We start from the raw sequence: 20935 nt of genomic DNA, 5'->3' as shown, positions 1-20935 counted from the left end.
AAGGAGCAACAAGTCAAAACTACATTTAAATTGTGTTTGATTAATGGCAGAGATGACTTCTCTACCTAAAAAATCCTAAATAGATCCTGAAGAATTGGACTTTCTAGATTGTTCCTTTACCCTTTCAACTTTGACTGGAAGAGAATAAATTCAGTGTTAAGGATGCTACGCTGTATCATATGCCCTACTGAGAGGATTTCAGAATATACACGCACCATGTGTATTTTAAAATTAAGCCTGAGACAAGCTTGAAAGAAAATTCTTCTGCAATTCCTTTCACTAAGATCTCTGGTTTTCATCAGGTTATCGGCAGATTTAGTCAGCCGCGTACTGTTGGCAAAACTCAGCTGCTTTCTGTTTACTTGCAGCTGCTACTGGCATATTTAAATGGGTTTACTTCTTCACAGTATGTTACGTCTACCAGGATGTATACATATCCTGTTTGCCTGCATCCTTACTTTTAAATGGGGCATTTGTCTTTGCTTTTAATTTCTTTTTATAGAAATAACATTGGTATTTTTCAAGGAAAGGAAATCTTTAGGCATCATTTCTTCTCTCTTCTGAATTTCTAGAGATAAGATATTTTGCTGTCTTGTCAAATGACACCAAGTAGAACCAAAGTCCTTTAGTGTGTTTTTGTGAGAAAATGTTTGTAATTAATCCTTTGAATCTCTCTCAGGTGCAGTGCAGGGTCCCATGATAAAGCAGAATCTCTGAGAGCTTCACAAAGTGGCAGGCAGGCCTGGTGGGAAGAGATCAGGAGGCATTGTGTCATTCAGTAACACTTAGAAACTAAACCGAGAGTCAAACCCATTATTCTTCATCCAGGTTTTAATAAGGATTAAAAATAAGTGAGAAAAAGATAACACTTTTTATCCGATACAGTTTTGGGTTTTACTGGGTGTCAGACTAAAGTGTCCCTTTATTGTAATTGGTTTTCATAAGGAGGTGCTTGACTATACTAGCAAATGTGAGTACACAACATACTTAAAATCCCCCGTTATTAGTTTCCCCTGTTTTTTTTAAAATCCAACTTGAAAGTGTAATTTTTGTCTTGATGGCAAGCGGTCATCTTTGGTGGAGACCTGTGAAAGTGGGCTATGAGGTTTGATAGTGTTTTGTATAAATATTAAATACTTTGACATTTGTTAAATACAAAGGTATTTATCCACTGCAATCTGCCATGTCGCAGGAGTGTACTGCACTGAACTGTGTCATCTTCACACCAAAATGAATATACAGGTGCTTTGCTCCATCTTTTTCTTGCACGTTCTGCCAGAGTGTTGTGCTGCAGCACTGAGGCAGGTGCATGGGGGAGTAATTGTGCTACTAACACAGCTCTGGCTCCTAAAAATTCTGGTCAGAATTAAGGGGATGATGTACAGTATGCCAGCTGGTTCACAAATTTAACCTTTTTCAATGCTCTTATTCATTAGTGCTTTTTCAATGGACTGTCATAGTCATTTCTTCCCTTGGATCTAATTCAGTCTGATGACTGTTGACTAGGGTTACTAATATGCACGGTGGAAGAAATAGGTGCCTTTGGAGAGTGCCCCTTGGATGAGCGTGTCAGCTGGAAATGGTACAAAGCTGCGTCGTTTCAGAAACGATGCTACCATGAAGACTTGCTTTTTCTTAGTGCACAATAATGGGATTATATATAAACTTTGACAGCCGGTTTTTTGCATAACAGTTAATGACGTAGCCAGGGAATTTGTTAACATCAGCTTTTTAAAACTGTAAATAAAATAGAGACAATTCCCTACTTAAAGTGACTGGAACAGCGGCTGTACTGCATAGTCTTTCTTGTTGCACGTTTTTCCATTAGCTGATGAGCCGGGAGGCTTTGGCTACCTGTCAGCAATGTTTAATGTACTTGTGGAGGTTTTGGGAAGGGAAGAGAATGGGCAGGAACTTAAGGCAATAGATTTCTTCCCTATTGCCTCATTCCCTGACAGAGGAGCCTGGTGTCCTGCAGGAGGATTCCAGCTGTCGGGTTCATTAGCTGTGTCTGGCGGTTTTCAGTCCGCAGCACTGAAGTTCACAGACTGCACACGCATTCATGTGGGTTTGCTGGTCGTAGCAGATAGCTAGAGCTTTGAAATCCTTTTATGATTTGATATGAGCTACAAACTGATTTCTTCTGCCTGATCCTGTTGTGTTTCGTGTCATGACCGATGGTGTACAGCCCCACTTGGAGATAAACTGACTCGCTGTGGAGAGACGTCTGTCCTGAACTAAGGTGCTGCTACCCCAGTTTAAAATGGGAAGTAACACTCACTAAAAGCTCCATTAGAGTAATTTTCAGGCCCTCCCTGAGGCGACTGAGAATTTACAAGGTGCAGACTTCAGGAAGGAGATTGGGGCCTCCGAGAAAGCGCTCCGTGTATTTCCGTTGGTGGTGTACAGCTTCTCCTTCCCATGACTAGTAACTTTTGATCGGTGTTTAGGTCAAACAGTGGGAGGGTCAGAGAGTTTAGCAGGGGTTAGCAGCATGCTTGGCGCAGCACTGTTGGAGGAAAGAAGGTTTTGCTGTTGCGTGAGATGAGGCCGGACTCGGAGAGGTCCTGTTTTGTCATCGGAGAGCTCCAGAGTCATCCCGAAGGACACGGGATTGTTTAATGTGATGTCACCACAATATTTTATTTCGGATGACGACATTCTTACTCAATCCTGAAGAACATATTGGATGCTGGTATTTGTATCCGTTTGTGTGTGAAGCTGGGTTGCCTTAGTTACCGTGAGTCGCAGAACTCCTCGCAAGTGGGCTGTGCCAGGCTCCTGAATATTACAGCACAGCAGTGTGCTGGTGGTACCTTAAATAGGGTAGTAGCAACGTGTGTGGGCAGAGAACAACAAAGCAGAGGGAGAATGCCTCAGAGCAGGAGTCCGTTGAACTTCTAAAAAGATGAGTAAAGTAACTTCCTCTGAGGCTTATAAGACCCAGTATGTTGATAGTGACTTGCTGAGCGCAAGGGTGCTCGTTCTGAAAAGACATCTGCTAATTGAAAATACTTCTAGCAAATTGACAGTAGGACTTAAACTTGAAAGGGTACAGTGTGAAGGAGGAAGAACTTCGTGTGCTTAAGTAGTAGAGGTTACAGATTGCTTTCAGCTCCGTTGCAGTTATTTTGAAAGCAGAAGTCCTTTCCTAGGTAGGGAAGCTAGGCAGAATGAAAGCAAAACCTTGGTACTGCTATTTCTCCTCGCGGCTTCCCTCCGCAGCCCACCCAGAAGGGCTTACGAGGTCAGTCAGCTTATGTGAACACATGGAGTTAGCTCTGACCTAGAGGTATTAAAGGCCTTGATTTTGCTACTCTGAGTTTTGCTAAGGCTAACTCCTGGGTTTAGAAAGAGTTTTGAAACACAAACATTAGTGGAGGTAGCTCCCAAATAGCGCATAAGTACTTGGGTTTTAATACCACATATCGTGGCTTTTGAATGTAAGCTGTCAGAGATGGTGAACAAGGTTCTGCTTTTAAATAATATACAATAAAAGTTTTCCTTACTGCAAAATGATGAGTGAGAATTGTTCTTATCCAGTCAATGTGCATTTCGCCCCATTCCGTTTCCTCTAAGGTAAAAGCTCAACTTCCAGTGACTTCAATGGGAGCAGCTATGCTGGAGTGGTCTGCTGTAGAAATACCACCCTCCAGATCTCTGGGTGTGTGGGAGAGATGTGCTCATGCTTGTGTCCCCGCCTACTGTTAAAGAGAATTTAGTTGTTAATTATCTGTCACTTGCAACCTTCAGTGATAATTTTGAGCAACAGCCTCAGGGCATTTGAAGTCTCAGCTGCTGACGTGGCTGTTCTCCTGTTGCTGTTCTTGGCTAGTAATTCCTCTTGACAGTATAAATATTGTTGCTCTAAAACTCATTTGGGAGTTCTGATTACTTTTTTGCGTAGATTGGGATGATGTAGTGGTATAGCTGGGCTTCAGCAAAGCTACTGCTGTGTATACAGATGCTGATGGGATTTCAGTTGAGCTGGGGATGTTAAGGAAAAAGAGGGGATGCCTTGTTGGGTTATCCTCTGCTTGATTTGTTCCTGGGACTTCATATTAATCCGAGTATGATTTTGCATGTGTTTTGGGTTTACATCTCACTAATCTGTGCAGTGAAAGCATGCGCTTTGCGTAGTTTGAAAATGGTAACTTTTGTGACCCAGCAAAAGGTGCAGAGGAGCCCGGTTTCATAACAGATATGTCCTAGTTATCCCGCATATTATGACAGTTCTGTTGATAACCGTGTTATGGAAAGATAATGTATTAAAATACGTTTTTTTTCCTGAAGAGGATAATCAGCTTGATTACAAAATACTGTGTCGCCTTTTCAGGTCAGCTGGTGGTATGTACGCTCTGCTCCTGCGTCATGAAAACAAAGCAGATCTGGCTTTTCTCTGCTCACATGCTCCCTCTGCTGGCACGGCTTTGCCTGGTCCCTTTGGAAACCATTGTCATCATCAACAAATTTGCCATGATTTTCACTGGTTTGGAAGTTCTCTACTTTCTGGCATCAAATCTTCTGGTGCCCTATAACTTGGCGAAATCTGCATACAGAGAGCTTGTCCAGGTAAGACAGAGAACGTAACGATTTTATTGTCCTTGGCCTGAGATTTTTTTTGCAGGAAAGACATAGCAAAAAGGTCCTTTGGCTGTCTTCCGTGCTACTGTGTTTGTGTGTTAACTCATGCTTTCTTAGCAAACCAAATGTGTTCCTATCCATAGCATCTCTTTCTTTAATTTATGGTCATTTATAATTTGCATGGGTGAGCAGTTAAGACTTTAGTCTGAATTATGCTGCTGGCCAGCTGAGCGTGTCCACTTTGCTTGGACTTTGTTTAGTCCTTCCCAAATCCAGGCTAAAAGACAAGATCGTGGCAGAATGTAGTTTATTTACAGCATCATTAAGCGAGCAAGGTAATCCCCATGCATTAATTGATGTAGCTGTTCATTTCAGGAGATGCTTTCTGTATGAAAAGTATTTATAATTATAGTAGTGTTATATTGGGAGTAACACTAAAGCTGATTTTGACTGTAATAATCGCTGACTTAGTGATTTGTAACTTGCAGACAGTGATTTGAAAGGTCTGTAGTATTTTCTTTAGAGCAGCAGCATTGCTGAGACCTCTAACAAAAGAGTTGGCAGAAACAGGGAAGACTGTTCTGACAGGTTTCCATTTTGTTAACGCTCTGACATCTGATATATATTTAGCTGAAAAGAGACTTGGTTACTGGTACAGAATCATCACACATCCTGTCATTTATATAAAAATGAAATATATGTGTATATACATCCTTCTGTATATTTCAATATAAAAGATTGATGCTTGGTTGACTTCTGACTGACCCGCTACTTCAGCTTTCGCCACTTGCTGGATTTTTTTCAAACCAAGCTACTGGTTTTCCGCCTTCTGCTCTTCAGTTCAGAAGCAATCTGAAAACTAACTTTGTTAAGCTCTTTTAAAGCCTTCTTTAAAGCTCCTCTTTGCTGTCATATCTGTCATACACAAACAAAAACTTGGCAGCAGTAGGTGTCTGGTGTGCCAAGGTCTCGGCCTGCCATGTTGATCATTACTGTCTGGTTATTTGTTTTGTGTGTAATTGGTCTTTGGAGCAGGATTATCCTTCTGTGCTTGTATAGCACCTAGCATGGTCTGATCTTGTCTGTAACTAGCTTGTAGATTTGCTGATTAAAAACTAATTTGGGAGCTACCTGGCAAAGCTTCAATATCCTTGTTTTCCAGTGAGAACAGGAAAATCATATTTACAGTTTAGAGTGGTAACATTTGAAGTAAAACAGATGCACCTCTTCATACAGCTCTAAGACTTGCAACAGTTTGAAACCAACGCTTCTGTTTTCCATGTTCATGAACACATGCAGAGTGTTCCTGAGGTCAGAGTCAAATTGGAGGCAGATTTGAGAGTTGTGTATCTATTTTTTATTAGGCACTTATGTTTAAAACACTTCAACATCTTATGAATGTTTTAATTGCAAATACATTCCAAAATGAGTAAGAAAATAGTTTTTTCTTGATGATTTTTTTTTTTTTTTGGTCAGAATTGTATTCTAAATACAGCTGTTACACAAGTCACCTCATCTCTGGGATTGCTTGTCTCTTCCCCTCCATCAGTATTTCAAATGTTTGCATGCCAGGCTGTATTACAGTGTTGTAGTCAGGAGGAAGAAGTATTCCTTGTACATGGCTTTTGGACACTGATCATTCTCTTTCTCCTGACTTTTTATGCAGGAGGCATAAAGATTTTTTTCCCTTGGGAATACAGAGAAAATGTCAGAAACTTTATAATGTGGCACTGGATTCATACTAGTATTGTATGCTGCTTTTCTAAATGCATGTAGTAGAGAGTGGGTTGGAATGAGAAGTTGTGTGTGAGTGGTTTTTGCATTGTATTGACAATACAGGAAAACAGGAGTTTTGTTTTTAAAGAGCTTACTGCTCTTTGCCTATGTTCCTGAAACAGAACAGGAGAAAAAAAAAAAAGGCTCATGGAGTGTTCATATAACTGGCTGCAACTCCCCTACAAATCTAGCTTAGTGTGCTTATTCCCAAGGAGGATATTGCTGTTTTGTCTTGAATATTTTCCTTCATGTATTTCCATTGCTTTAACTCTGTGTAGTTGTTAGTTTTCAGTGATGCCTTCATCCTGGTGTTTGTGAGTTTGCTACTATTTTAAGCTGCTTTTGATTGCTCTTTTGATATCAGTGGCAAAACTTAGTGAATATTGGGATGTTAAACATTGGGAGTGTTCCCTGAATGCAGCACTGCAGGGGAGACAGCCCTACCAGGTGGCCGAGGCAGCTTTTTGTGTGTGTGTATCTCAGACTGTGGCTAATGATATAATTTAAAAGCAGGTCCAGAACCTTGGCTGCCTACGTGCAGCAGGAGATGCCAGCAATACCTCACGGTTATGAATCTACATTATGAGCGCAGCGTGACCCTCTTCCGAGACTCTGTGGGGCCAGGGGGGCACGACGAGAAGCATCTTCCGATGTGGTGGAGCGCTCTGCCAGGAGCTGCAGAGGATTGCTTGCATTGGTCCTGGGCCAAGGGAGAGGCCACGGGAGTCTCCCGAGGGCAGATGCGCTTCCTTCGCAAGGCTGTGGGCAAAGCTAAAAGCGGGAGCTTGGCACCGTGTCCTTGCCAGCGGCCTATTGCTTGTCCATCAGCCACAGTACATACTGCAGCAGGTCCCGTGAACATAACATACCTCATGCTTGTCATGAAAGGACCAAGTAGGCAGCTTTTTCATGTGCTAAAATTTGCTAGCCATTATGGATTGTATGCCATCGTGGGAAGCAGAGGATGAGGACGTAGTTGTATTAAGTATTTTTTTGTATTAAGTCCAGCTATATGAAGTTCCAGCTTCTTGGAAATGACTGCATTGTAACTTAGTCTTTGCAATACAAAAGAAGTAAGTTGAGCTTCGGAGTCTTCTGAAAAAACTCTTAAGCATGCATTTCGAAATGCTTGGTGGATTAGGAGCAGTCAGAAGTCTGGTACATGTTCTTTTTTGAGGTACTTAAACATAAAATGTCCACGGTATTAAGTTCTTCCTTAAAAACGGGTCAGCAAAGCAGATTTACTGTGCTGAAGTGATGTGGCTCATATTTCAGTATCCCTAACATGCAGTGACTTGGCAGTAGCTGCAGAGAAAACAGCGTTGCTGTGACTTAAGCTCGGCAAAAAGATCTGAGAGGGTTGTGCGTGAACTGGAGGCACGTGTCCTCGCCCCTCTGGCTGTGAGCGGGCTGCTGGCAGCGGCTCTGAGCCAGTTATTCCTAGGACGGGGCATTCAGCTGGTCTGATGGTTTGCACAGTCAGGTGCTTCTCCCTATTTCAAGACAGACGGTGGTAATATGTCACTTCTGAACCTGGGCTCTCCTTCTGTCAAACTGTAGTTTGATGTACCTCCTCTTCCTTTGGGATGGTGAATGCCATGTGAATTATCCTTAGTTTCCTTGTGGCTGTGTTATCAACTGTCCTTTTGTTATTAAATCACAGGTGCTGCCAACCAATAACAAACTCTCTTTTTCTGTCTTGCCCAGGTGGTGGAGGTGTATGGTCTCCTGGCTTTGGGGATGTCTCTGTGGAACCAGCTGGTCGTCCCAGTTCTTTTCATGGTGTTTTGGCTTGTGTTATTTGCTCTTCAGATCTATTCCTATTTCAGTACACGGGACCAGCCTGCCTCAAGAGAAAGGCTTCTCTTCCTCTTCTTGACAAGGTAATTAACTAGTCTGCAAATAGTTGGTTTTCTGGTTTGACTGTCTTCTGAAATGAATGTTTGTGCTCTTTTATAGACTATGTATGTAGATTGGCTTTATTGCATTTGGATACCCAACAAATATTTGTCCATATTGCAGACCGTGTATGTAAACCCTGTTAAGCTTGTCCTCCAGAGGTGTGGATCCCGTTCAGAACAGACAGCATTAGTAGAACTGTGAGAGAGTTCCCAAAGAAAGCAAAATATTCCTGTGATGGGGCGGAAGAGCTTTGGTCCAGAAGTTGTTTTCAGTATACAGATTGGTTTTAAGTCTGGTTTTAAGGTATTTCAGATGAACTTCAGTTGAGCTGATATTTTATTCCTGATTGTGTTGCTTTCTGAGCCCTGTATGTCTTGTTTCATCAGTCTGGTCTGGGACACATTCTTGAGTTCATCCAAGCAGCCGAAGTACCCAACTCCTGAAGTAACTTTTGAGCCCAGAGATTGGTTTGGCAGAGTTGTAAAGATCTTGGAGATAGTAAATCCCTAAAAGCTTTGTAAAAACTGGTTGTAAGATAAAGGAGAGAGGCCTGTGTTAGTGCTGTTACTGAGAAAGGCAGCATTTGAGGGATTCTTCTGGCTGGAACCTATGTGCCTTTGCTGGTTGTTGTTTAACCAGAACAACATACAAGAAGGGAGCGGGAGTGTAGGGCAGAGAGGAACAGGATGTGTTGCAGAAGGTGGGTTAGGCAAATTAGTGTAATACTGGGATGGGGAGAAAAGAGGTAATAGCTCTCTAAACACACAGGTAACATAGGACATACTCTTTAGAGACCATACATCGTTAGTTCTGCTGTTTGGGTAGCAACCGAAGTTGCTCATCACTACAGTTTTTCAATCAGACTTTCCAATTGCTTAGCTTTTTCTTGCCTCTCTGTGTGTGTATATCTGTCTATGGTGCTGTAGTGTCAGCTGCCAAAATGCATTATCATTAAGGAGAAATACCAGGGAATTTATTGCACGTAGTATTAAAATTGCTTACACTGCATTATGTAAAAGCACTGACTATGTTACCTGGTCGTTAACTAAACCGTTGGTGTCTGAAGTTTTTCCTCCTGTTATCTCTGCTGCAATTTTAGGTTTGTTACAATAGAGTACTGCATTTAGCAGTTAGCAGAGGTGGGGGAGGCAATCCTTTTCCTTGTAAATAAATTGAGCTTATTCCTGTACCAAATTGTTAGACTTCTCCTATTCATGGCAAAACAGGGAACTTGCTTTGCAGACTTGATGTATGAGTGAATGAATACCGATTGATCTCTGTGAAGTTCTCCCTGCAATTGGAGAAATACAGAAAAACTGTGCACATGTTCTCCGTGTTCTCAGCCCTGTCATAGTAGAAAAATTATAAACTCTTGTTCACCTTAAAAACATAAACTTAGGTAGTATCATGAACAGCCTCTTGTCCCTTAGGAGGGAGCTGAAATACCTTGTCAGGCCAGTTAATAATGTGCTGGCTATTTAACAAAATGGAAGAAAAGATATGCTCTTCCATGAAAGTGGGTGAATTCTGCATCTGTGCCCTTTAAGTGCTTAAAATAGCATAGCTGGAATTCAGGTGAGAGCAATTGGGGTGTGCAGAATAGCTGTGTCTGATTTTTCCTAAGAACGTTGGAGTGGCTCTACTGGATCAGACCAAATATTGATCTAGTCTAGGATCCAGTTTCCAGCAGTGGCTGTTAAATGGGTACCTGGAAAGACACCCACCCATTAAATGACAAACAGGACGGTTCCTAATGCACTTCCAATCCCTCATCCAACTTCAGCTGTCAGCCTGCATTAGCTGGGTATGGTTACCATGTATTCAGTAACCCTCAAAAGATTTCTCTTCCATCAATTTGTCCTTTCTGCCCTTGAACCTATCTACACTTGTGTCATTTGAAGGATCCTGAGGCAAGGAGTTTCACAGCTCAACTTGGTCTGTATGATGAAAAATCCGTTTTGATTGTTTGAATCCATATGGTTTCATTCACTGCCCCCCAGTTCATGTGTTGGGAGGGGAAGACCAAACAGTTCTATCTTTTCTTTAAAATTGAGAGTAGCATAGGTCTGTTCTGTCTGGACTGGAGAGCTTTTGCTTGCATGCTTGCTGTTTAAAAACTGTTCTGTACTTTTCATTGTCCTTGTTCCTCTCAAAATCTTTTCCATGGGTATGTAACTACTGTGATTTTTGAGAAGCACTGAGGAGTTCAGCTCTTTGGTACAATTTATAAACTTGTGCCTGACATGTAAACATAACACTGAAAGATCCCCAGGCTTCTGTTTGAGCTCTTAAGCTCCTCTGGGACCCTTGCATAGTACATCATCTGGAAATAAGTTTAGGAAGGGTACTAAAATTACTCTGGCAAAAAAGGATTGAGCATCAGGCAGAAAAGCCAGGATTCTCGATTTCTGATAAATTTATTTTTATGCAAAACTTAAGAGTTCCTCAAATATCCTACAGAAATAGCTGCTTTAAATACTGCATTTCTCACTGCATTGACCAGCAGCAACATTTAAAAGCTGTTTCAGCCCTGCTCGGCTTGGTAAACAGGCAGAATTTGAAGGCTTACCAGAAGCACTGCAAATAGTATATGTAAACACATCAACATGTTTTGCTGTGAATTGCTTTCAAAGGAGGTTTCCGGTTAAAGTAGTCATTAAAAGAGACACAGTAAATGTCTCTTGGACCAGCTTTGTTTATTTTTGAAGCATATGTTTCCTCAAAACTCCTTTGTCTTGTCAGAGCGCTGGACTAGTTCATTCTTCAGTTGGTTAATTAGCACAACATATTTTTGACCACCATCATTTCTCCCACAATCCTGGTGAACGGGCAAAGATTTTTTTAATTTTATTTTTTTTTTCCCCAAATGAATGGGGGTGTTGGTGTATTACCTTGGATTATGTTTGAAGATTTCCAGATGTGCAGTCCCTGGCTGACAGCTGGTTCTTTGCCAAGTGCTGGGGCGTACAATACGGTGCACCACACTGGGCTCCCCTTGCTCTGGTGGCGTCCTGTTTCAGAAGCCCAGGTACGCTCCGAGGCTTCGGCTGCGCCGAATACTGTGGTGCCAGGATCAGCAGAAGAGCAGCCCTCGGGCGAAGGAGCTGAAGTCACACGGTTGTTCTTAGCATTGTCAGATGTATTCTGGGGTCTTGGTCTTTGGGACTTCACTGCTGTAGCAAAAGAGAGGAAGCAGCCTGCTGAGGGAGAGTGTTCTTCACTGTCTTACTCTGCTGCTTCTGGCTCAGCTATTCAGGTGTTACCTACCTGCACCTGATGGGAATGCTACCAAACAGCCTCTGGTCTCCCAACAGTATTTATCAGTTTGATGCTTGTTTGTACTATGGTGGGTCTGAGTGGAAAGTACCTTTGTGAATCCGTCTGCATTAACTCTGTGTTTCTGGCAGCTGGCTGAAATTTCAGCAAGTAACTTGGGTGCATTGTGGCTGTCAGACTGACTTGGATATGAAAGCCCTGTGGAAGCAGGACAGTGCCACCGTGTGGCACCGCACTGGAGGGGGACTGGAGAAATGCCATAGCACAGCCCCTAGCTCCAGCCTGATGGCAGCATTAGCTAGGGAGCTGAGGTGAAGCTGTGTCTTGGAAAGAAGTAACAGAATACATCTCACTCCCTTTTATAGGAGGATTTCATGGTGGTGTAGGACTTTTAATATTTTTATTAAATCAATCCAGTTTACTTTAAAACCAGCTTGCACAGTTGACAAGACAAGGGGAGAGCACATTGCTTTTAATTGATGGACTTTTTTTGTTTCTTTCTTTTTCACTCTCTCTTCCCAGTATTGCCGAATGCTGTAGCACTCCATACTCACTGCTGGGCTTGGTCTTCACAGTCTCTTTTGTTGCTTTGGGAGTTCTCACTCTCTGCAAGTTTTACTTGCAGGGTTACCGAGCGTTCATGAATGACCCTGCGATGAATAGGTAAGTGCCTCCTTGTGCCTAGAGTCTAAAAAGAAGCAGACAAAAGGGGATTTATATAGAAACACACGTTGCATTGCAATTTTTTAGGTTATGAACTCTTTGTTTTCCTTGACATACTTTTTATATGGTGGTCGGTGTGTACATTGGAAGGATTTGGGGTGAAAATACAGCTTGTCACAGACTTCTTGGGAGATGGCTCATTTCTGTAACAAATTCAGGGCTGTTATTTGGGATTTATAATTACAGCGTGATTGTCTCAGTGCTTTCATTTACATGAGTCACTGGAATATTTTCACATGCTTGGATAATATAAACTCTTCACATTTCCATTTCCTCATTTACCCTGTAGTCATGTGTGAAACATTACTAACTTCGAGGCTTAAAACACAGTGTTGTATGGATTGCCTGTAAGTTACTATGGGAAACAACCAAAATACAGAAACTGTCTTTTCCTAATGCTTGTCCCAAATTGTCTAATAGGAAGTTGGGATCCTAGGTATGACACTTTTTCAGTTATTCCATCCCTTAACTCTACAGAAAGTTCAGACCATATGCAAAAGACTGTTTTACATTTTGTATTCCAAGCTGTGGAAGCAAAAATGATATAAATCGGGGTTGCCCAGGAATAGTCTACGTAAAAGCATCTTTTGGGGAAGCATGCAGTTCTGGATGGTCTGTACTTTACTGGAGTCAAATACCGGTGCTCAGTGGTGGTCCTTGGAGGTATTAAATTCAGTCTGAGGTTCCAAGTCAAAAAGCGGACGGCTGTATTTGGTATAGGTACAGAGAGAATAAACTGAAAAATAGCTCATTTGCTGATTTGTCTAAACTGGGCACTGGGTGGGGTGTTGAGTCAAGGATGTTTCCCTAGGGCCAAAGGACAGACAGGAGGGTGGTGATGGGGAAATACAACAGGCGGAGAGGGTCTTCGTGGTGATGTCCGAATGAGGCTGACTGGTGCCCAGGTCTAGACGTAGCAGGGCTGCTTTGGGCTTGTGTGGGCAGCACTGAAGCTGGTGGGTTCCTCCTCTTAAGACACAACCTGGATCTTTGAAATGCTTTGTGCTGGTGGGGACGTCTGTGTCACTGGGTAGTGTCTGCTGGGCTGGATGTAGCCCACACGCTGCTCATCAGGAGCAGGGTTCTGAAATCTGCTAGTTTCTAACACCCAGCGCTCCAGCATTTTTTGAAAACATTCCTCTCTGGTTAAAGCCTTAGCAGCGACATCAATAAAAGCTGAAACCAGTGACATTTGAAAGGTTGTGACAGAAACAGCCAGCTTGTTTCCTGTTGTTTCTAGATATATTTTTGAACCAACATTGACACACAGAAAGATGTGATTGTTTTCTTAACTGTGTTGATTTGCAGGGGAATGACTGAAGGAGTCACACTCCTGATCCTGGCTGTGCAGACAGGTTTGATTGAGCTCCAAGTTGTGCATCGGGCGTTCCTGCTCAGTATTATTCTTTTCATTGTGGTGGCATCCATTCTTCAGTCCATGCTGGAAATTGCTGATCCCATTGTCTTGGCATTGGGAGCCTCAAGGGACAAGTAAGAGACTGGTTTCCTAAACTGAAAGTTCTTCAATGCTGTTTTGGGAAGTGGTAAATGAATAATAGATGGACTGATTTGGATTTTTAGTAGCTTGTAAAGTTACCCTGTTGTGTCTTTTCTGTATGCATATTTCTGTTTTAGCCTAAATTCTCTAATTTTTCCCCTCTCTATCCTGCCACCTCAAGGGCACGCAGTAATGCTTTTTACCATGCCATATGCTGGCAAACGGGTGGCTTTGGTCACCTGCTCCTGCTCAGGACAGTGTCCATCCAGCCTGTGCAAGACCATGCTGTTCTGCAGCTGCTGGCTGCCCACTCTGACTATTACACTGTTCAGTGGATTTTCTCCCTAGCACAAGTGTCGGTGCACTGTGGTCTCAGTTAAGCAAATCCAGGACTCCAGTGCCTGTGCTCTCCCCACCCACACTCCATTGTGTGGATGCGCAGAATGGTTTTGCTTAACCTCCTCTGCAGTTGGGTAGGTTTCCCTCTAATGCAGTGGCTTCAGGCAGCTATTGAGGATGGGAAGTCGCTAGGAGTGACCTTGTGTTGGATATTGTAAAACCTAGGGTTTTTTTTTTGTGAGGCTGTGATCCCAAAATGATAGGGTTTACTGGCGGAAAATAAGAGGTGGAAGGCTTGCATTAGTGTACCAGATGTTCTGATCATGTGGGATTGTTGTTGAGTTTAATTTGTGTTTTGAAGAGCTGTACTGGTATTTGGTGTTCTTGTATTAACCTGTTTGTGTCTTTGTTAATTGCTTGTGTCTTTCCCCTTTCGGTAACCTGTGAGGAAATAAAAGAGGTTTATTTATGTTTAGAGAGTTTGTTTAGCTTAGAGGCTACTTGTAGCCAGTGTGTTCTGCCTGCAGCAATGTTAACTTCAAATATAGTAACAGAGGGAAAGGGAGTAGAGCCAAGATAGGAGCATTTGCCCAGCTTACACAAGCAGTCTGTGCTGACAGCGAGTTTTAACTCTCTTCTGCCAAATCTCCAAGGCAGTTCTAAATCAACTAGGATCAGGATAAATTCCACTTCAGCCATCCATTTCTCCTTAACCCACAGACACAGAGTTGCAGACCTCACAGTAGCATTCTGATGTTTCTTCAGACTGTATTAAATTAGTCAGTTTCTACTGCTGTCCCGTCTCTCACTTTTCCTGTACCTCATTTCCAGAGCTAAATGAGGTTAAGCAACCTGAGGAACTTCTAGTGTAATGAATTCCTGGAGATGTTCTGAAAGCCTTCATGAATGGGTGGGTGTAAAAAGATAAATGGTGTGTTTAGGTTGGGGAGGAGATTAGGAAGAAGTAAGTGATAGGAGCAGAGTAAGGACTGGCGGAGATGAATGTTCAAGTCTCGCTGCATTTCTTCTTTTGTGATCCCTGAATTGGGGAATGTACTTCCAAAGGCAGCAGGGTTAAATCTGATGATGAAAGGAAATACCTTTGCCGTGTGCATAATAGCAAAAAAGACATAGAAGAGTCATAATAAGTATATAATCTGGGAGAACTCTGTGTAGAAAAGCGCAGTTAAATGCATATTTAATAATTGTCTATTTTAATGGACTTTCATCCGAAACATTTAGTATCTCGGGTACTTAATTTGTCTAACCACTGACGACCCATTGTGACAATTACTGTAGGTGAATTTTTGCTTGTAATCTTTGTCTTTGTATTGAAAGCAGCAAAGGTCAGACGAGAGGGAACTTTTCATATTGTATGTGTTGTAGGCATGCGTGCTGGGAATGAGACCGTGCCCAAGTAAAACAGAAACTCCTTTCAACAAGTTAAAGCCTTGAGCAAACATCGAACGTGCCTATATCCAGCAGTCAGCCTATTCTTATTCTGACACTCAAATCTGACTTAAAAAATAAAAACGTTTTGTGTTGTTTGCAGGAGTCTGTGGAAGCACTTCCGAGCAGTCAGCCTCTGTTTGTTCTTACTTGTGTTCCCTGCCTACATGGCCTACATGATTTGTCAGTTTTTCCACATGGATTTCTGGCTGTTGATCATTATCTCCAGCAGTATTCTAACCTCTCTTCAGGTAAGAATGTTAGCCCTGTAGTAACTGTGAAGCCCTGCATTAACTGTGATCCTGTTACTCTAGGGGGAGAAATACATGATGAGAAATGAACAGGGATGATGGAAGGGCAGAAGTACAAGATACCGGATAAAGAAAGAGATTTTATATCATATCTGAGGCTAAGGAGCTCCTAGGGGTAGGCTGAGAATGTAGGTGAATTGGAAGTCTATTTCAAATTGTAAAGCCAGAAGGCTTTTGAGGTCATAACTATCACAGTAAAAAGGCTTTTTTCCAGAGCACTCATTTATATATTGTTACTTAGCTATGCCTCTTTGAAAGTAATTTGATGTTCAAAACAAGTAGTGTAAATACAGGAAATGTTTTGTACTGTGAGTATTTGTTATAACTTGGTTTTTTTAATTATTATTAAATTTATAAAATCCCCCCTCATGATGCTCAGAACTTTTGTTTAATCAACTCGGTTATGTTCTGGACTCAGGAAAGTACAGAAGGGGAAGTACTTGGGAACAAGCTTAAATGCTTTGCACGAAAGAGTGATGTTTATTTGTCTTGAAGTTCAGCAACGATTCTACCACTTTGGGGCTTGCTTGGCGTCTGCCTGATTGGAGAGCATTGTGTGTATGGAGCTCTATGGACGATGCGGAATGACTTAAGCTCCAGTTCAGAATTGAATGCTGAGCTCATGGTCTTGCATTGTGTTATAGGTGCTTGGGACACTCTTCATTTATGTTTTGTTTATGGTGGAGGAGTTCAGAAAAGAACCAGTAGAAAATATGGATGATGTGATTTATTATGTAAATGGCACGTACCGGCTGCTGGAATTCCTCGTTGCTCTCTGTGTGGTGGCATACGGTGTCTCGGAAACAATCTTTGGTGAATGGACTGTGATGGGTTCTGTGATCATCTTTATTCACTCCTATTACAACGTGTGGTTGCGGGCCCAGCTGGGGTGGAAAAGTTTCCTTCTTCGCAGAGACGCTGTGAATAAGATCAAATCACTGCCCGTTGCCACAAAAGAGCAGTTGGAGCAACACAATGACATCTGTGCCATCTGCTACCAGGTAAGAATGGAAGTGTCAGAAGATTGACTTGAATTTAAATATCTCTAGACTGTCAAATTCAGTCTGCAACTAGTAAAGTAAGTTACTTTGAATGGCTTTTAATGAGTAATGTTGTGCTCGTAAGTTACTTGAATTACCCGTTTTTCTGCTTTCTGTAAATTGGAGTGCTGTCACTGAGATAATTTTTATGAATAAAGAGATAGTCTGGATGTGTTTAAACTTTCATTCTTTTTTTCTCCAGTTACACAACAAACTGTGTCCTTGAGCTTCTTTGAAACCTCTCGTGTTTGGGTTGAGCTGGTCTCAGTAGTAACAGTAAATGTGCCCTTCCTTCCATTAATGGAAGTTTTTGTTACTGAAAGACAATGTGTACTCAGTAGCTGATTTGTTATTATTCTGTAGAAGCAGCTCAGTCTGTACAGACATTTCTACTTCCACTTCATGCACAGTGTCAACTTTATAACAGAAACCTGATTATGAAAAGGTTAAGGGCCTTTCTAATGTAAGGCAGCAGATGTAAGGACCTTAGAAATTAATGCTGACAGTAGTCTCTTTATCACACCTTCAGCTCCAAAGTCTCTTTCTCTTGGATAGAAATTGGTGGTTATATATGGCAGTGAAAGAACCACCTTAAGACCAGTAGTGTGCAGCTGGAATGCAATTGGATTGACTCCAAACTTGATGCAAATTCTTTGAAGAGTAAAAGTATCAGTGCCAGGTTGAATGACAACATTTAAAACACCAGGCTGGTAGTAGGTGGGTCTCAGCTGACAGAGTTAGGATGTTACTTCATTTCTGGTTTGCTGCTGTTACATGTTGTATCTGTAAGTGTGCTGGTTTTGACTTGCACAATTGTTTCTTAAGCCAACTAATCCTGTGACTTTCATCCTACACAAGCTTTTATTTAAGTGTAATAATACCTTATAAACAAAGGGGTTTTTGCCTATTTTCTAATCCCTGTAATATAAACAGCCAGACCTGGCCTGTGTTTGAATTGTGTGTGTGTTTGGATGTGGAGGCTTGTTGGTGTGATGGAAGAAACATTCTCTTACTTCCCTGTGGACTGCCCTGTGTCCTCTGTGGCTAGTGGACTCATTAGACGTGTGGGGTGAGAGGAGTGGGATTGCAAATAATACGACCTTTCATGTTTGGGTTTTTTTGTCTTTCAGGATATGAAAAATGCTGTAATCACACCATGTAGCCATTTTTTTCATGCGGGTTGTCTTAAGAAATGGCTGTACGTGCAAGAAACCTGCCCTCTGTGCCACTGCCAACTTAAGAGCCCTTCGCAGCTACCGGGACTGGGACCAGAGCCAGTTCAACAGCCAAATCCTAGCGCAGAGCGAAATACCAGACCTGGAGATGCAGCTGAGCCCCCTGGTGTTGAACACGACAATGGGCCAAATACAAAAGGCAGCTCTAGCGAGAGCCATGGACAAGTTGCTGAAGGACAGGACAGCCTGGAGGCCGCTGCTGGGACGGAGGGGTCTCCAGGCATGGACAGTGCCACCAGCCCGTGTGAGGCCAGCCAGGGAGCAGCTCGTGCTGCAGGACTAATCGCAGCCCCAGCGGGGTGCCCTGCTCCAGACCCAAGGGTTTGCGTCCAGCTCTGAGGTGACAAAGGATGACGTGGGAACAAACACATTTCAGAGATCCAAGTTTGACTCAGAAGAAAACCTATCCTTCCACAGCTGTGAAAGAAGTTTAGCTATTAATGCTGGTCAAAACGTAATCTCCCATGCTGATGTTTGTGGGCTGCTTGGTAGTGGTGACTCCAGTGAGATGTAGTAGAAATGACTCCAGAAGCTCTCTGAACTGTGGGCATAGGAAGGATGTCTGGAAATAAAACTGCAGTGACAGAGTGTTTTCAAGACGTAGGTGAGGGATGAGAGGAAGGAGAGGTCTGTGAGAGGTTGTAGACAGACAGACAGAACGCTAGCTTTTGTTTTGGTCAGGAAGAGGGTATTGCATACAAGCCATGTCCCAGGGTACCTGAGAGGCGGTAGATGCAGTGAGTTGCTAGTCTCTTGACTGAGGTGCAGCTTTGGCTGCTGACAAATTTTTTTATGGCACGTAAGCAAAAATCAAAGATATAGCAGCAGTGATTGTACTAGAGGATGGAAGCACTCTTAAATATGTCATGTGTATGCTTTGGGTGTTCTTGGTGGGGCAATTGCATTTGAATTCATGTAATCTATAGTGACTCTTGACTCTTATGACGGAGTCTTCAATATTTTGATGTATATGAAACTTTTGCTAATAATGGGCGCAGTCTGGGCTGCATGAAGTAAACTAAAGCTCTAATGAACACTTTGACCTCTGCTACCGTGGGCAGGAGGAAGGTGGGATGAGTTTTAGGGCACGGATAGAGGCCTTGCACTACTGCGCCGTGTAATGTTTAATTCTTGCAGCTGAATTAAAACAGTATTAAACTCTGGCGATATTTGCACTTTGGGAATGAGTACATTATTGTGTATGATCAGACTCCGCAAATGCCACTTTTAAAGCTGTTAATAGGTTTGCACCTTCTTTCTTTGACAAGGACATGTCCATACTTAAATTTTTACATGCATCATGGCTTCAAGTAGAACTAGGGACTGGGGTGGGGAAATAGGTGGGAGTAGGGGGCAGGCAATTTTTTTATGTGAATTTTGATATGAAGAGAAATTAGTCACTTATTTATACGATAGGCTTGACTCAAGTGTTTTTCAAAGTCGGTATTCCTAATGTGAAATGTGATACTATTTTATTTTTAGTAGTAAATTTGGATGTAGACTGACAGACATAGCTGAATGTCTTAATAAATTACATTTGAAGATTTTTACATCTGGTTATGTGATTCTTGTACTGAAATTCCATGAATTAAGTACGTGTTGAGAGACATTTCTGCAATAGTAGCTCTCTGTTCCCCTTGGAGATCAGTGGAACTTCTGATGCTCCTGCTCTCCCCCATTTCCATTTCAGTACTTTGTGTCCTGGTGGTACCTGCTGGCCTCCTCTGGTCCTTGCCACCAGTTCCTCACCAATCCAACAGAACAATAGCGGAACACCAAGGCACGTTTTCTCCTGGAGGAGCTGCCTGCTGCTACTGAGCCCCAGACAAAACCCAAACCTATTTCTGTCTCGCCTGACAGGATGGGAGTATCAGTTGCACCATCCTTTGATTCTGTATCTCGGCTTTGTTTTCTTGCATGTTGATCAGAAAGTCAGGTTTACTTTGTGCTTCACTGATCATTGCAAATCTTTTATTAACAGCTGTGTGTGTTTGGGGGGAGAAAAAAACTGTGAGATTTTTTTTTTTAACTCTTCTTTTTCACTCCTGTTAATCAGTCATCTGGGTCCTGCTCTTCCATGCCTGCATATCTCTGGAATTGAATCTTTCTCAAAAATATGTTTTGTATGTGCTTTTAATCTACATAATTTTGACTGTTTCCATTCTAGCCACACTTAAAAGCCTGTGGAGGCAGGAAATGGGGAATTTCTGGGCAGCACTTTGGGGGGAGCTCTGTAGTGCTGTGAAACAAAGACTTTCCCTCAATTCACACAATATGTTCTTGAACCATACTCTGTCAAACCCTGCTTCCTGTCCCTGGGTGTGGAAAGATGATCCCAAAAGTTCCTCACCCTAGTGATGGGAAGTTCTTCCTTTGTGTGAGATCACCTCAAATCCATGGTAAGAGAGCAAGTGGTGCCTCAAGTGACTGGGAACAGGAGATGAGAAGAGCTGGGCTTGGTCGGTGTTGTGAAATGAGGGTTGGAGGGGTTGGGACCGCTACACAAATACCTCAGGGTGAGTGCAAGGAAAGGAGGAGGGGAACTTGTGCTCATCTGCAGTATTCACATGAGGGCAGAAAGGAATCGCGGGGGTCATCAACTCCAGTTTGTTGCCATCCCGCACAGTATGTCATATCATCACTTTCATAAATACAGGAAGTGGTGTTGAAAAAGTACAAAAAAATAAGGTTTGCTGTCACTGCTTATGCCGAGAAGCTGTTTCTCAGCCTGTCTGATCTCTTGGCAGAGAACTTCTTAATTTCTACCCTCAATTATTCATAGCTAATTGGTAATGCGAAAGC

At 42.4% G+C, this 20935-nt stretch overlaps 1 protein-coding gene across 1 annotated transcript in view; it reads left to right on the top strand.

The window, feature by feature from the left end:
* Positions 1-19681, top strand: part of RNF145 (ring finger protein 145) — a 37869-nt gene extending 18188 nt beyond the window's left edge. Inside the window, exons 4-10 of the mRNA XM_009893195.1 lie at positions 4337-4572; positions 8068-8243; positions 12061-12201; positions 13570-13752; positions 15651-15798; positions 16503-16859; positions 18029-19681. Of these exons, the coding sequence (XP_009891497.1) occupies positions 4337-4572; positions 8068-8243; positions 12061-12201; positions 13570-13752; positions 15651-15798; positions 16503-16859; positions 18029-18472 (1685 nt within the window). The 3' untranslated portion in view covers positions 18473-19681. The remainder of the gene's footprint in view (positions 1-4336; positions 4573-8067; positions 8244-12060; positions 12202-13569; positions 13753-15650; positions 15799-16502; positions 16860-18028) is intronic.
* The last annotated feature ends 1254 nt before the right edge of the window (positions 19682-20935 follow it).

Source organism: Charadrius vociferus, unplaced genomic scaffold (assembly GCF_000708025.1).
Source record: "Charadrius vociferus isolate BGI_N301 unplaced genomic scaffold, ASM70802v2 scaffold1041, whole genome shotgun sequence".
Classification (NCBI taxonomy): Eukaryota; Metazoa; Chordata; class Aves; order Charadriiformes; family Charadriidae; genus Charadrius; species Charadrius vociferus.
This window is presented reverse-complemented; position numbering and strand designations above follow the sequence as displayed.